The 17,239-nt window shown below is 45.4% G+C and overlaps 1 protein-coding gene across 1 annotated transcript in view; it reads left to right on the top strand.

Moving 5' to 3' along the window:
* Positions 1–2,407: 2,407 nt before the first annotated feature.
* The window catches only part of SKOR2 (SKI family transcriptional corepressor 2), a 41,992-nt gene continuing 27,160 nt past the window's right edge, over positions 2,408–17,239 (top strand). The window contains exons 1-3 of the mRNA XM_027068916.2: positions 2,408–5,082; positions 6,106–6,169; positions 6,553–6,627. Of these exons, the coding sequence (XP_026924717.1) occupies positions 2,485–5,082; positions 6,106–6,169; positions 6,553–6,627 (2,737 nt within the window). The 5' untranslated portion in view covers positions 2,408–2,484. The remainder of the gene's footprint in view (positions 5,083–6,105; positions 6,170–6,552; positions 6,628–17,239) is intronic.

Here is a 17,239-nt window from a genome sequence, read left to right as displayed (position 1 = left end):
CAGACTGCGCTCCACCTGGGGCTCGCCTGCCGCGGGTTTCTGCGCGCCCACACTTTCTGCGGTCCAGGGGACGCCCCGCCACAATTCAGGCTGTCTTTCTCCCCGGACCCGGGTTCGAGCTCCATTAGCGCCCACGAGCGCCAGGATCTTCACGCGGAGCCCTTCGGAGTCCCGCCCGCTGGATTCGAGGACCTGCTTGGATGCTTCGCCTCCGAGCGCCCTCGGAAGATGGGCCGGCAGCCACGCGCGTAAAGACACCTAGGGGTTACCAGGTACTGCGGAACCTGCCGGCCCTGCCTGGGCACACAGCACGCGACTCACGAGTTGAGATTCCCAGCGGTGCGATTTTCCGGGTTAGGTTGAGCGGCAGCGGCGGCGGCGGGCTAGGGTGGCAATTGGTTTGGGAACAAGGGGAGTCAAATTGGGGGTCTCTGGCTCTCGAGCCGGACAGGGAAGTTCGCCAGCTTCCTTTCTCAGGTCAACTAACTTCTGTCTCTTCTCCCCTCACTCGCTTTTAACCTCCCCCAACCTCAACCCTCTTATTTGTGTCTCTGTTCTGATAGGAGTTTCTGGGAGGGGATGGGGTGAAAGTGGAAGGCACTCAGGAAGAGACACCTTACCCAGTTTAAGGCTGCTAAGAATTCGGGTCTCGAACGTGAGGTCAGCTCTCCGCCAGGGCCAGGCCGGGGGAGCGCCGTTGCTCCTGAGCGAGAGTTCCTGTTAATCCCAGGGTCTTATGACGATCATAAGAATCCTGTTTGGGGGGCAAATGAGCATTGAAGGACCATTTGGAGAAATTAGTGCTGGTTATGTTAGGCTCAGGTATCACTGTGCCTTGAACTGCCATTTAACGCTCTGTCCCCTGGAAATATTGTCTCCGATCCACCCGAAGTGACAAGCCAGGCTCTCCTCTCGTTTGATCGCGCCGAGGTTTGTTCAACCTTCCTAGAGGCCGCAGAAGGTAATGAGAGCTGAGGATCCGGGGGGCAGCAGGGCAAAGGGACCCGACGGGATAGATGTCTCAGGGGCTCAGAGAGGGCAAGGATGTGGCAATTTGGGTGAAAGGGTAGGACAGTATATCCTCTGAAATCGCTGTAATAGCAAACTCCAGCGTACTTGGCCAAGAGCGGAGATGCTAGTGGCCACTGGTGATTTTCCAGGGCAAAGGGTAGTGGTAGCCACGGCACCCCACATGACATGTAGCCATGGAAAGGTCACTGTCTGTCTTCCTAGGGAATGAACAACTCTGTTGGTTTTGACTTAGCATTTATCACAAAGATTTCTTTCGCTTGCTTTTTGTGTATTTTTCAACGTACTGGAAATTTTCCCTGCTTACGGTATCCCAATGACCGAAGATGATAGAAATTTTACCGCAGGCCCAACGCTGGGCTTCGCTTCCAACATTCCTACAGATTACCTCGTCCACGAAACCTCTAAACCCAGAGTCATCTTTCCCCCCTTAAAGATACAGAGATGAATACATAGATCAGAAAAAGAAACGTACAGAAAGAGGTTCATCTCAAAACTCACTTGGCCTTTTAAAGCCCGCCAATAATGATCCCCAGGAATTGTTAGTTTCTTTAGACTGTTTCTGGGCTTCTCAAACTTGGCCTGTACTTACTTGCTCATTGTCACGGAAATGACAGAAAACTGTTTTTAAATGCCTACAAATCTACAAGTTCGTCGTTCTGAGCTACCTCTATGGAACCAGAACCACTGAGTTCAGCAAGTGGCTTTTGAAAGATTGAAAGTGAGGCGCCCTATTTTGGTGCAATCATGTATATGGCTTTGTACATTTCCCCATCTTTCAAAACAAATCTAATTACAGTACCAAAATACCTAATGGCAAAGGTGGGGAGAAGGGATTTCGTTTTGCTTTAATAAGTCGTGTCTCAACCAGTAGCGTATTTCCCCCAAGGAAACCACAAATACCACAAAAATCACTTCCGTAAAGGGTTGGATTTACTGTTTGACCAAAATCAATCTATTTTTAAGCAAATGTAAATGGTCTCTCTTTTTAAATTTGGGGTTCAATGGCCAACCCCCAGTTTTCCAGAACTTTTAGAATCTGCAAGAGTTACAACTGTCATCATTACTTTCTAATTTCTGGCGGGCACGCCATTTTTTTCTAACAACTTTTAGAAGTCGCAGACAAGGTCTTGAGTTTCTTAGGAATTGATTGCATTGTTTTAAACAGTTAACTTTCTTTGGATGTTTAGAACAGAAGAAAAGTACTTCCCAATCCCTGCATTTCCAAAGGGTGACCTTGAAGAAAATTAAGAGAAATGACTTCCTCTGTCTGAAACTTGGTTCCTTTGCCCAGCGCTAACCTTGTCTCAACCAAAGCAAGGAAGTTCTTATAATTCTTTAGTTAAGCGATTCAACCCACCCCTCTGTCTTAGCTCTAGTCAACGCTTTCTCCTTTCCGTTCCAGTCTCCAAGGCAGACCCGGAGGGCTCGGCCCGGGATTCCGCGGCGGAGGAAATGGCTTCCAGCCCGCTGCCGGGGCCCAACGACATCCTGCTGGCATCGCCGTCGAGCGCCTTCCAGCCCGAAGCGCTGAGCCAGCCGCGGCCGGGCCACGCCAACCTCAAACCCAACCAGGTGGGCCAGGTGATCCTCTACGGCATTCCCATCGTGTCATTGGTGATCGACGGGCAGGAGCGCCTGTGCCTGGCACAGATCTCCAACACTCTCCTCAAGAACTTCAGCTACAACGAGATCCACAACCGTCGTGTGGCGCTGGGCATCACGTGCGTGCAGTGCACGCCGGTGCAGCTGGAGATCCTGCGGCGCGCCGGGGCCATGCCCATCTCATCGCGCCGCTGCGGCATGATCACCAAGCGTGAGGCCGAGCGCTTGTGCAAGTCGTTCCTGGGCGAAAACAGGCCGCCCAAGCTGCCCGACAACTTCGCCTTCGACGTGTCTCACGAGTGCGCCTGGGGCTGCCGCGGTAGCTTCATCCCTGCGCGCTACAACAGCTCCCGCGCCAAGTGCATCAAATGCAGCTACTGCAACATGTACTTCTCACCTAACAAGTTCATCTTCCACTCCCACCGTACGCCCGACGCCAAGTACACGCAGCCGGACGCAGCCAACTTCAACTCTTGGCGCCGTCATCTCAAGCTCACCGACAAGAGTCCCCAGGACGAGCTAGTCTTCGCCTGGGAGGACGTCAAGGCCATGTTCAACGGCGGTAGCCGAAAGCGCGCGCTGCCCCAGCCCGGCGCGCACCCCGCCTGCCACCCGCTCAGCTCGGTCAAGGCGGCCGCCGTGGCAGCGGCGGCTGCGGTGGCTGGAGGCGGGGGACTGCTGGGTCCGCACCTGCTGGGGGCGCCCCCGCCCCCGCCTCCGCCGCCACCCCTGGCCGAGCTGGCGGGCGCGCCCCACGCCCATCACAAGCGGCCGCGCTTCGACGACGACGACGACTCGTTGCAGGAGGCGGCCGTTGTGGCCGCCGCCAGTCTCTCGGCCGCCGCCGCCAGCCTCTCTGTGGCCGCGGCCTCGGGCGGCGCCGGGGCGGGAGGGGGCGGCGCCGGCGGCGGCTGCGTGACTAGCGTTGGCGCCGGCGCGGGCGCGGGCGCGGCGGCTGGCGCCAAAGGCCCGCGCAGCTACCCGGTCATCCCGGTGCCCAGCAAGGGCTCGTTCGGGGGCGTGCTGCAGAAGTTTCCCGGCTGCGGGGGGCTCTTCCCGCATCCTTACACCTTCCCGGCCGCAGCCGCCGCTTTTGGCTTGTGCCATAAGAAGGAGGACGCGGGCGCTGCGGCCGAGGCCCTGGGGGGCGCGGGCAGCGCGGGCGCGGCGCCCAAGGCCGGCCTGTCCGGCCTCTTCTGGCCCGCGGGCCGCAAGGACGCTTTCTACCCGCCCTTCTGCATGTTCTGGCCTCCGCGGACCCCAGGCGGGCTTCCCGTGCCCACCTACCTGCAGCCCCCGCCCCAGCCGCCCTCGGCTCTCGGCTGCGCGCTTGGAGAAAGCCCCGCCTTGCTGCGCCAGGCCTTCCTGGACCTGGCCGAGCCCGGCGGCGCCGGTGGGAGCGCTGATGCCGCTCCCCCGCCAGGTCAGCCCCCTCCGGTCGTGACCAACGGCCCGGGCTCCGGCCCTCCGCCTGCGGCTGGGGGCGCGGGTGCTCGCGACACTCTCTTCGAGTCGCCCCCGGGCGGCAGCGGCGGGGACTGCAGCGCGGGCTCCACGCCGCCAGCCGACCCCGGCGCGGTGTCCGGTGCAGGGGCCGCGGCCGCCGGCGCGGGCCCCGCGGGAGCCCGAGTGCCCGCACCCCACCATCCGCACCTCCTGGAGGGGCGTAAGGCAGGCGGAGGCAGCTACCACCATTCGAGCGCCTTCCGGCCGGTGGGCGGCAAGGACGACGCGGAGAGCCTGGCCAAGCTGCACGGGGCGTCAGCGGGAGCGCCACACTCGGCCCAAGCGCATCACCACCATCACCATCACCACCCGCACCACCACCATCATCATCACCCCCCGCAGCCGCCGTCACCGTTGCTGCTCCTGCCCCCGCAGCCCGACGAGCCGGGTTCTGAGCGCCACCACCCGGCCCCGCCGCCGCCCCCGCCCCCGCCGCCCCCGCTGGCCTTGCAGCCGCACCACCGAGGCCTTCTGTCCCCCGGGGGCACCAGCTGCAGCTACCCCAGCGAGGACAGCTCCGAGGACGAGGACGATGAGGAAGAAGAGCAGGAGGTGGACGTGGAGGGCCACAAACCCCCCGAGGGCGAAGAAGAGGAGGAAGAAGGTCGAGACCCCGACGACGACGAGGAGGAAGACGAGGAGACGGGGATCCTGCTAGGGGATCCCTTAGTCGGGGGCGGCCGCTACCTCCAGGGCCGAGGGCTGTCAGAGAAGGCGAGCAGCCGGGACCGCGCACCGGCCGCGGCGGGCGCTTTCCCACTCGCCCTGAACTCCTCCAGGCTGCTGCAGGAGGACGGGAAACTGGGCGACCCCAGCGGCTCAGACCTGCCCCCGCCCCCGCCCCCACCTCTGTCCTCCCAGAAAGCTGGCGGCGGCGGTGGCAGCAGCCCGGGCAGCCCGGTCCACCATCCATCACTGGAGGAGCAGCCCTCCTACAAAGATGTAAATATCCCCTTTAGGCTCCTTCAAGCTAATTATTATTATTTAAATGCACCTTTAGGCTGAATCAGTTACATATGCGCAGGAAAGATGAATCACCAGATTTCCCCACAGAAATGAAATATTCAGTGTGTTTGAGAGGGCTTCTTTTCTGCCAATGGTCCTCCATAAAAATGTGGTTTCTGGTCTTGTACAAAGCCTTTCAAAGGCTTTGGGGCCTCGATTCCTTACTACATTTGAGTTGGCTGCTTATAGAAGTTGGAAAAGACCCTTTAATTGACCAACTCTAATCCACCAATCTCCTTTGTCCCCCGCCCACCCCAGCAGAGCATAATTGTTCCCCCCCAAAGCAGTGGGACCACAAAAACTGGAGCAGTCTGAATAATGCTGTTCCCTTTCTTCTCAATAGTTCAGCGCCTCCCCCAACCGTGACCCAAAAAAGATGGAAAACTCATTGACTTCAAAAGTTAAATTCAGTTTCGTTTGAACTGCTTTAGTCAAGGTTTGAACCTCAGAGCTCTCTAGCCAAAAGGGACACATCTGTAAAATATTGTGCCCAGTAAAACAAAAGACAGGCTCTCCAGCAAGACCAGCTTCTCCCAAACCAGTCTCCACAGACATGCAAGTGGTGCTGGTACCCCCCAAACACCAAAGTTACATTTAAATGGCTCTGCATTCAGTGTTCACTCGAGTGTGCACAGAAAACACGCGCAAGGACTTCAGAGTGAAGTGCATCTGTCCTAATGTCATGTAGGTTTGACAAATAACATGGTATGTTTATTTACAGAACATACCATAGGTGTGTATTTAATTAACATATTACTTCTTAAAGGACAGTACAGGTATGTGTGGGGGTACATGCATGTTTAAGTACCACGACTATTCAGAGAAGATCATCATCAAAAAATGATGTCTCCTGAGGCTCCATGGAGTCACTTTTATTGATGCTTCTTCCTGCTGACTGTTGACATTAGCATATGGTTTGATCCAGGCATTGATTTGTGTATCTAATTCTTCTCCACACAGAATCAGAAAACTAAGGAAAATAACCAAGTTATTTTACCTACAAAGGATGACAGCAACTTTTCAGGTAAAATAAAAACAAACCACCAGTTTTTCTTTACTGCATTTAATCGTTTGTGTGAGACTTACACACCCAGCATCTCTCCCCCCCCCCGCCCCCACCATTCTGGGGGTTTTCACCCATTGAATTTTATGCTGTGTGTGTGTGTGTGTGTGTGTGTGTGTGTGTAAGGTGTGCATTTTAAAAGGCAGCACTTTTCAGTTTTTGCCTTAGTTTCCAAGCAATGGTGATTCCCCAAATAACAATGCTGTTGCCCCCAATCTCAACATAACTCTCAGCACTCGAGAAACCTACACAAATACATAAACACATGTTAAAATTCTTGGATGTCTTTGTTTGCCACTTGTCAGTGTGATCACTTGTAGATTTTGTGTTTTGTTTGATTCTAGATAAGAACAAGGATCATAGCTTTTTCATCACAGACTCTGATGCTTCCGGAGGAGATTTTTGGAGAGAAAGATCAGGTATGCTGGGGACAAATAGATAGGAATGAAGAGTCAGATGCCAGAGAGAGGGGCTGAAATTCATAATCAAAAGACTGAATATTTAGTACAAGGGTAAAGATAAAACACACACACACACACACACAATTCCTAGTAGATATAACTAAGAAAAACACAAATGGGAAAGCAGTGACATTAATAGCAATAAGATTATTAATTGCTGGGCATATTTCAGAAGAAAATTCAGAAATATATCAGGTTACACAATGAAACAGGCTGGAAAAGCATAAAATGACAATAATTGAAATGTTCTCTTAGAAACCTTCCATTAAAAAGGATCACAGCTTATTGCTTTTAATATCTGTCAGAAAGACATTAAAGGTGTTTTATGACATCTATGCCAACATTTATATTATCTCCATGATAATGATCTCTACACAAAATGTATAATACATTTACAAAAATTACATTATACAAATTAAATGAAACCACCTTTTACTGATTGCTAAATGTCTCCAAGGGGTTTGGGGAAGACGTGATTAGAAGTTTTGATACTAAGTTGTCTATTGCAGTGTCTTAAGGAGAGGGTTTTGTTTCTTGGGAAAAAGGAATCTAATTTTCCATTTATGTAATGCAAACTGCCTTGGCTTTGACTATTCACGGTTAATTGACTGTCAAACGAGGTTGTTATCCTGCGGCAATGTCTGCAAATTTGCCTGTCAAATGAGACAGAGAGAGCCAGCTAGGAAGTGAGGGAGAGGGAGAAAGAGTGGTTTGGGGAGCAGAAATAAAGAAAATAGGATCTTAAAGGAATCTTATATAACAGCAAAGTACAATGAAAAAGGTCTCCGAACCTTTGTTTTTATTTTCTCTTAGAGGAACTCCTCAATATTTTAAATAGCGACAGGCAAATACTTGTTTTAATGAAAAGCACAGCTTTCTGTATCACGGGAAGAAAGCTTTCTATATCATCGGATATTTCCAAATTATTTCATGAATATATTCCATAAATATTGATCAACCTCCAAGTTTGGTTGACAGCGCTAAGGAGTTACTAAGAATTGTCTTGTGGTATGTCATCGGTTAGTGGCCACACGAAGTCTACATGAAATACACAATGTTGGCTTTTTGTGCAAGCTGGTTTTACCTGTTTGTTAACACGTTTAAAATATTTTTTATTATCATCACTTCAATAATTGAAGCCTTATACCTTTTCATAAAATTACCTTCCACAAATTTACTTTTAAGTGTCTATATGATACTGTTGTTAAATGTGGATTTGGTTTTTTTTTTTTTCCTGTTATAGTCTATAGTGTACTGTGTAAAGTCACAAAAGCAATGATCTTTGCCCAGAAACGACCACCTTCCTAGTATGATACTTCACAAAATTGAGGCCTGAAATGAAAAGGATTGCTACCAAGGAATTTCTAATGGGTTTGCACACACACCCAAGAAAAGGTTTCTAATTCTATTCGATTGATTCTGTAATATCTAGCCATTTCCCAGACATTTCTAGATACTCGATTGCTTTTGTTTGTTTGATATGTATAGAAATTAATAGCCACTGGAAACAACACATTCATGAATATGAAAAAACAATTCTAGAAACATTCCTCAGCCCCAGATCAAATGCTATTTAGCGGCTCTGTAAGAGCTAAAAATAGATTTAAAAGTAGCCCAATTTCTCCCATGCCTGGAAACCGCAGATGGGAGTCTGTATGTATTCTGGTGAATGCAAATTAACTCGGGCTGTTTCAGCAGCCAAAGTGGATGGAGACCTGTGCTAGGTCTGTGCTGTACCAGCAATGAGCTCTTAGAGAATTCTCGTACCCCTGTACCAAAATATGGCAAGCTCAGAGAGTTCAAAAGCTGTGTCACATTCCGGTGGCACCATCAATAACTTACTCTGAGAAGGGGGATTTTATTTAGTTTTACTTTATTTTACATATGACCTCATTTTGTGAGGAGGCCCCATGAAGCTCAAAGTCCAATGAATAAGAAAAGTTTCGTGTAGCAGTGACGGTGTGTTTTTAAATAATTATAATTCACTCAGAGACAGGATGTAGACTCCATCCTTGGTTTACTAATGTTAAAACAGGTTTTAACTTAGTGTTGCCTGTTAGAATTAGTACTCTGTCGTTTACGTGCATTAATTTGAAAGTTGTTTTTAATTGCTTGGATTCAGAAGTTTTTATTTCGGAGTTGGCTGTTGGTGATATTAAAGCTCAAAACTATAGGGTCCATGTATTTAGTATAAAATAACACATTTAGGGAATAATTCGTGCCAGACCTTACCCTTCATTTAGCTAAACCATAAATCATCATAAGGCTGCTTGTGCTAAACTGTTACTCTATTTGGGTGCAAATTTTGAAGGAAATAAAAATTTTGTAAATATTCTATAAAATATGTGAAATGTATGTAGCTTTTCAAGAGGCAGCAATGATTTGAACAAAACTATGAGGTAGTTTGATGTTTGCATTGTTAAATTTAGAGAAGATTCCATAGATTTAATGAGAAAACCCGAATTACCCAAACTGGAATAATTTCTTTTTAGGAATTTTAATTTCCTACGTTGCACTTAATAGCTGGTATTCATATTTTTTATAAAATTTTCAAGTTAACATTTGACAAAATGTGCATACCCACGAGAAATCCAAAGGTATTAGAACATACTGATTTCTTCACAGAGTTGTGTTCTCTTCATGTATATTAATAGTCTCCGTAGATCTGTTAAAAACTGAATTTCTCCAACTTCCTCCGATTTGGATGGCTGGGCTGGTTCCATCTGAAAATACGTTCCTCCTATTCTTGAGAGTGGTTTGGTTCCCTCATGCTTAGTAAGTTCAGTAAACCCTGAAAAGCCATCAGAACCCCAAGGATGGTAGCCAGAACAGATAAAAACCACAGAATCCACTCTTGTTTGATATTCAGACAGAAATACAAACGCCAAAGGAAATAGGTGAAAGTATAGTCAGGATCAGTGTTCACATAAAAATTCCACAGTGCCCGGAGCTCAGGGTAGTACAGTCAATAGTTATGTTGGTAATAATATCTAGTCATACTACTGATATATTACTAGTCCCTTCCTCACAATAATTAATTTGATACAGATTCCCAGAGAAACTTGCTCTACATTGATTTTCCATATTACAATTTTATTCTCACATTATTCAGAGGAGTCTGTAGGTAGTATGTTATATTTATTATATTATTATTATTCTGTATTGAATGGGAGATAGGTAGGACATGGGAGGGATGCAAAATATCATTGAAATGAACCAATGTTCCAGTGAAGAATTTTTATTTTGTTAAAGTTATCTTGGAATCTTGGGTCACAAGAACTTCATCCTTATGGTTGCTTTGCTGAGCATGTGGAGATGATGTTTTATACCCTGAAGATGTTAAGGCGTTACATCTCCTTGGGTTGTTTTGGGACTTAACTTGGTGGATCTTCAGCTATCCTGTCTTGCAGGGAAGATTATTAGCTCATGGTCTTTGTGTTGAAATGCACATTCGAGAAAATCCTAGAGTGGGCATCCAGTTGTCCTACGTTTGTTTTGGTATTAACGTATTTACTTATGGTCAGACTCCAAGAATCCCTTCGTTTAGCAAAGTGTCAAAACTCCGGAAGAGCCAATGAGATGATGAAGGCCTATGATTAACTGCTTTGGAGTGACAGCAGTAGAAAGCTTTACCCAGTACACCCTGACTGGTACTGGAGATATTTCTTCCCGTGGAACAACTGGTAACTTCCACATCTACCCCTCTAACCACTGTTGATTTTCATTGCTTATTTACTCGATTACGCCACAAATATTTTCAAATGCCTACTGTGTGCTAGATACTTTGCTAGGCTCTGGGGATTCGGAGATGGAATCCATACCAGTCTGTGCCCTCAAGTTGCTTCCAATCAAGAGGAAGGGATAGGTAAACTGTAAAGCATATGAATACCGTCAGCGGTCTGCATCACATACCGTCGGATAAGGTGTATGGAGCCAGGTGTTCCGTTAGCCAGTGTTTAATTCAATCGTTATCATTGGAAAGTACCGGTATTTTATTTCAGCACGTACGCAGTAGAACATAGAAGAATAAAATGTCTCTTCAAACTACCGAATAAGTCGGGATGCGATTTTTGATTTTGATGTGAATTTTTCACTCCTGTGGCAATTACGAATGTAGTTTATCCAGAGATTTCTGCGTCCTTTCTCAAAACAAGTAAGGAGATAGCCATATCTTTAAAATCTGGATACTTGCTTCAACTGTTCCCCGATACAAATTCAGTTTAGCAACCTACTTAGTTCCAGTTTATTTTTTTAGGTTATCACTTTAATTAAATGCAGCTTTCCTTCAACCTTTCAGCCTTATTAGTAACTGGTTCTTTTTAGGAATTTTAAAGATGGCATCTTTAAGTGATTTTTTAAAGAACCTCCCTGCTAATGATCTTTAAGCTTACACACAGCAGATCTTGTACTTCTATGTAATTCGAAGGACCAAACATGAAGTTGTTAAGCAGCCAAAATTCCTCGGAAGCCTTTTATCCATAGGTATCTTTTAAATTAGACCCATGGCTTAAAGCCCAGCAATATAGTTTAGGGGGTTGGTAGTTTGGTCAAAATATCACCTACTGAAAAATATAAATGACAGCATTTTGCTTGCAATCCCAGAGTGAGGTTTTGCATATCCGTTTTGAATAACTTTAGTGAAGTTAAGTGATTTGAAATTGAATGCAGTGGGGCAAGCTGGTGAGACAGCTCAAAGCTATGGCAGGTCAAGGAAATCACGCAAGTAGAGTCATCCCTGATTTCAATACATTTCATTGTGGAAACGCCGGCACCATTGGAGTCTGAGCGTGGCTGCATCTTGTTATATGTATAGGAGTTTTAAAATCAATTTGATTTTCACTGGTGTGATTCTCTAGTGTACTTAATATGCTATGGACAGATTTCTGAGAATAGTAAGAAGCAGTTACACTTCTCATGAATATATAGCGAATGAGGCACTCTGATTTATTATTCCATTCAATCTTAGAACATGCTTATGATTTAAAAAAAAAAAAGGAAAAGAAGAAGAGGACGTATTCTAAAATCCACAACCAGTAGATCTGAGTTTTAATTCTCTCACTAGGTGACTTTAGGTAAACACTTTAACTGCTTTGTGCCTCGGTTTATCCACCTGTAAAATTTGACAAAACCTCCCACCTCTAAATTACTGCCGCAATTTTTACAAACAATGAATTCTGGGATCTTTCAATGTATGTATTCAAAATTAAATTATTCCCATATTTCAGCTGTCAGTTTCTTTTTATTTCTAAAAAATGTCCCTTCTTATGAATGATTTTTTAAAATTTCTATGAAATTTAAGAGATAAAGGAAGACTGAAAAATTCTCCAGAAAACAAATAGCATTAATTGAAAGCACAAGTTCTAAAACTCCAGAGAATTCTAAGTGAACTCAAGATATACTAATTCGAGAAGCAGTGTGTATGCAAACTCACAATACATTCTGATCATGCAGTATAAAGTTTGCTGTAACTCTTAGTTTGCTGTAATTTCCCCTGTATTAATCTTGCCTTTACTCCTTCTCTTTTTTTTCTTTCACTAATGGAGTTAATATTTAGTTAGTTCATTCCGTAGCACACCCTCTCCAGTGGTATTGACTTTGTTGTCTCTTCTGTTCTGTGACCTCACTAAAGTGCCACATGTCACAGGGGAAGAATTAAATGTAGAATTTAACACCAAGAAATTAGCAGAAGTCCGTGTACTACTGACCGAGGAGAAAATTATTTAACCTTGTTTTCTGTGTAATTGAGTTTTTAATGCCCTAATGCAAAGTGTTCTTTTTTTTTTTTTTTTCAATGTTTATTTATTTTTGGGACAGAGAGAGACAGAGCATGAATGGGGGAGGGGCAGAGAGAGAGGGAGACACAGAATCGGAAACAGGCTCCAGGCTCTGAGCCATCAGCCCAGAGCCTGACACGGGGCTCGAACTCACAGACCACGAGATCGTGACCTGGCTGAAGTCGGACGCTTAACTGACTGCGCCACCCAGGCGCCCCTAATGCAAAGTGTTCTTAAAAACTTCTCTAAACCATATGTTGTGCTACCTTTTGGTAATTATTAAAGGTACTACGTATGTTCGCTTATGTCGACTGTCTTTTACCCCATCCGAATTGTACCTCTAAGACAAGTTGTTAGAGAAAGAGAAAATAAAAAATCCCTGGAAATCTAAATCAAAACCAGATTATAAAGCTAAGGTTAATTATTACAATTCAGAGTTAAACATGTGTAAATGGAGTCTGTTCAACAGAAGTCTAGGCCCTGGGCTGAGGCTGTCGGGAGGCAGAGAGCAGACCGTCAGGCCGGCCCCGTGGGTGTGAGAATACAGTGCAACTATAATCTGCAGTCACTACTTCTCTTCCAAGGTCTGCTCCTTGAGACCCCCACCCGACAACTATAGAAGCATCTGGGCATTTGACTGAAATCTTCACTCTTTATCCAGACGTTAAAAGGCACGTGTGTCTTATGTTGAGGCACAGCCACAAACCAAAATAGTTTCGACCACATTCATCCTTGAGTGTGCAATTAAATAACATTCTTTCTTTCCATAATGGAAGCATTTTCTCCAAATGTTTTTCATCAAGTGTTGTCAACAGTCCCAAAGGAACAGAGAGGCCCTTTTAGCGATAAGCAACTTGCCAGCCCCTGGGGCTGCTTCGTGGGGCAGAGCCTCCGAATGCTGGTTGCAGGCTCCAGGGAGTTTAACACTGAGGGGAGAATGAAAAGAGAAAGAATATATTTCCGTAGAAGGGATGTGAATGTCAGCGTTTTCACTCTTCATCCAAAGGTCAGGCATTTCATTTTGTACCCTGTATGTACACACATTTGTACATATTTGTACAAAATATTTGAATGATCTTGTTTTTTGGATTCAAGTTTAGCTTGAGAAGAGTAATTACCTATTTAATCAGCTTTTTGTCCTATCATCCCGTGACCACCAACAGAACAAGTCATCTGACCTACTCGTTTGACTCCTAAAATTAAATGAGTTCTAAAAATGTAAGGTATTTTGGCTCTTGGAGATCATGGAAGACTTTTACATTAATATTTTCATGTCCCGGTTAAAACTCAGTGCTATGGTTTTAGCTCCGCAAGAAATTTTCAAAATGTCAGATAGGAACAAAAATTGAAATATCGCAAACTTCCCCAGTAAACTGAAAATATAGAGCACATCTTCAGATAGCCAAATGGATCAACATGTGCTTTTTCATTCATAGGAATGAGTGAGTGCTTAAAATGATGATGATTGAGGATTTAAAGTGACATTACTTTGTATTTCTTTCACAAACCAGATTGAATTAAATTAAGAGCAAACGGTGTTTGCGGGATGTATTTCACCCTCCTAAAGGTAGAGATGATGGGGTTACCTGTTGGGTAGGGTCTCTCTCCCCTCAGAAAGCAGATTTTCTAGCTGGGGAAGACCAGACTTGCAGAGTTGAAACCCCAGGACATCAGGTGGCAGAGTGAAGACAGTAGGGACTTGGAACTTCAGCCCTTGGATCAGCAGCGTTTGCAGAGGTCGGGAAAGGCGTTACGGAAGAGTAGGGACTTGGGTGGCATTGTCATTGTGGGTGGATGGGCAGGGGCACCTGAAGCAAGAGCGAAAACATAAGGCAAAGCCAGCCAACATGAGGAATAAGGGCCCGATTAGAGTAAAAGGTTTGTGCTTACTGACAGAGAAAGCTTGGCTCAGCTGAGTGGGAGAACCTGGAGGTGACGGGGGAGGAACTGAGAGTGGATTGTGCAATGTAGACATCAGGAGCCATGGCACGGTTCTTGAGCAGAGGTGTGCCATGATATTTAAGAGAAAGTAATTACCCTTGTGCCGTGAAAGGAGGTGCTATGAATGGAACTTTCACCTGGAATGTGGGTCCGCCTGGTGCTGGAGGACCCTGGAGAGACCACGGGAGCAGGAACCAAATAGCCCCAGGCTCTCTGGGCTTCACTGCCCTCAGGGATGTAGTTTCCCTGATGTGGCTCTATGCTGCCCCTCCCCTCCAGGGCAGGCAGGATTCATGGGCAGCGAGGCAGGTCACAGCAAACTGGCTCCTGGAACATGTACTTGTGGAATCCTGGTGTAGACATGTCCCTGAGCAGCAGCTTCTGGTCACATCAGTTCACTGGATGCATTTTATATCCTGATTATCCATTACTCTCCAACTTTAAGCCACCTGACTGTTTTCTTTTACAGTCTGATTTAAGATATATTTTAGGCCTGGCCTCCAGGAAAGATGTTCCTTCCATATTATAATTTTCCTTCCTATAACTCCAAAGGAAAATTAAGGTCTCCCTCTGCCTTTTTGTAACTTTTTTTTTTTAGGGGGAAATACAGTGGGAAGGAAAGTAAACATTTTAATTTTTGGATGTCTCCAAACCTATTCATTAATTTTGGAAAAGTAAAATGCATCTAACCTAATGGAATATTTATAAAAATCGGAAGCTTATTGTCAACTAAATCTCATTTATTTAATCTAGTATTAGACTGCCTTTTTTTTTTTTTTAAACCAGATGGAAAACATTAGCAGTAATAGTGAACAAACATATCCAGGCTCCCAGAGGTCATTTTTAACCACCATTAACAATCTGGTTTTACAGATTAGTAATATACAAAAGGCAACGGTCCAGTAAAAGATACACAAAAGGCAGCTGAAACGTCTGTGCTCTTTATTTACCTAACATTTAACCATTTAAAAAAAAAAAAAAAAAAAAACCTTTATAAGTGAGACATTTGAATCATCCAAGCTCCAAATTGGCAGGTTTTACCGAGAAGTTGCAGCAAAGCATCTATCTGAAATAGACCCCCATGTAAAGTATTAATAAAACCTGCACAAAGCTAATGAAAAGAAAAGCTTATTATTAATATTATCACATTTGTTTGTTGTTGACGTGCTTTCTATTTGCTAGCCATTTGTTTAATGGTTTCACTCCTATGTAAACCTCCAAACTGTGAAGTTGCAAGACCTGCATTTTTACATATCCCATTGTAATTTTTCAATTAATTATCTCACTGAAATGTAATGCAAGATAAACGGGCCACACAATACACTAATGAATCAAAAAGGTCTATAGTGTGATAAGGACATGACTTCTAGAGTTGCCTGTTCAGACACGAACAATCTCCATTAAACCATGCTCCCTAGTAGTTGGGACAGTGGCAAGATGGTGAAATGTCACTCTGCCCTGCAGATGGATACAGAGGGACGGGCGTGCTTGTTTCTTCTCTTGTTCAGACTCAACATTGTATGTGAGTGTGAAACAGCTATGCATTTGACTGATTGAGACTGGAGGAGACAGAGGTAACACTGCATGTAATATGCATTTTGTTTCATTTCAAAATACCATTACTCTTGGTTTCTATATTTATGATTTCTCATCAGCCTTCATGTTACTCTTCTTTTAGATAGTAGTATTTTGCAGGAATTAGATTAAGGTGCATGTTTAAAATGCTTCATAGATATTTTCATTATTCTGTGAAGAATAATGAAGAAAGCCAAGGTCTTTAAAAAAATTTTTTTTTAGATTTCTTTATTTTGGAGACAGAAACAGAGCACGAGTTGGGGAGGGGCAGAGAGAGAGAGAGAGGGACACACAGAATCGGAAGCAGGCTCCAGGCTCTGAGCCGTCAGCACAGAGCCCGACGCGAGGCTTGAACCCAGCAACCGTGAGATCGTGACCTGAGCCAAAGTCGGATGCCCAACCGACTGAGCCACCCAGGCACCCCTGAAGAAAGCCAAGGTCTTAATGTTGAAAGCCTATGGAGAGAGGTCATGTCCAAGATGAAAGTGGGAATGAGGTTGTGCAGATATGATCTAGACAGTAGAGAAAATACCTGTCGTTAAGGAACTCAGAGATGCCTAAGATATTATTGTCCTTATGATGGGGATCCAGGGCAAGCATCTTTTCATCACTATGCACATGTGCAGGAATCTTTGCATATATATGCACACATATATGCATCCACTCATTCCTGCAAATACTTACTCCCAATGGTCATCAGGTAGAATGCAGAATCCCCATCCATTTATAATATCATGCTAAGTATTTTCCTGTCTGTCCTTGATGCTGTAGGCCACTGCTTTGTGGAGAAATTCTGTTTCCCTCTTTGTGGGAACTTTTACCTTGACGATGAAATCTCCCAGTATTCCTACAAGTGCCTAGGGCCATTATATTCTATTTCTTGCTGAAGAAGGGAAATGAATACATAGTGAGGAGAGAATTGAAATGCTGCATTCGGGCCCACGCTATAGTTTAGAATTTATGAGCTCCTGGAGTTCCTTTCAATGACAACTGAAAACACTTTCTTGAATACCTATTATGTATCCAGCATTCTGCTAAGCACTGGCCGTGCAGGAAACACAGAGCCCCTACCTCCAAGGAGCACGCTGCCTGGTGAGTGTGGAAAGTGAGTAAGCAAACAGCACCATGGGTGCAGAGGAAGGAGCTAACCCAGAAGGGGGTCAAGGAGTGAGGGGATCCCTGAAACCTGAGAGCACCTTTGTCTACACTGTCTGTACGTGAAAATGGAAAGCTTAGTTACATTATGTGGATAGTTGCAGATAGCAAGTTGAAATTGGAAC

This window comes from Acinonyx jubatus, chromosome D3 (genome assembly GCF_027475565.1).
Source record: "Acinonyx jubatus isolate Ajub_Pintada_27869175 chromosome D3, VMU_Ajub_asm_v1.0, whole genome shotgun sequence".
Lineage (NCBI taxonomy): Eukaryota > Metazoa > Chordata > Mammalia > Carnivora > Felidae > Acinonyx > Acinonyx jubatus.
Note: the sequence above shows the minus strand (reverse complement) of the source record. Positions and strands in the feature narration are given on the sequence as shown.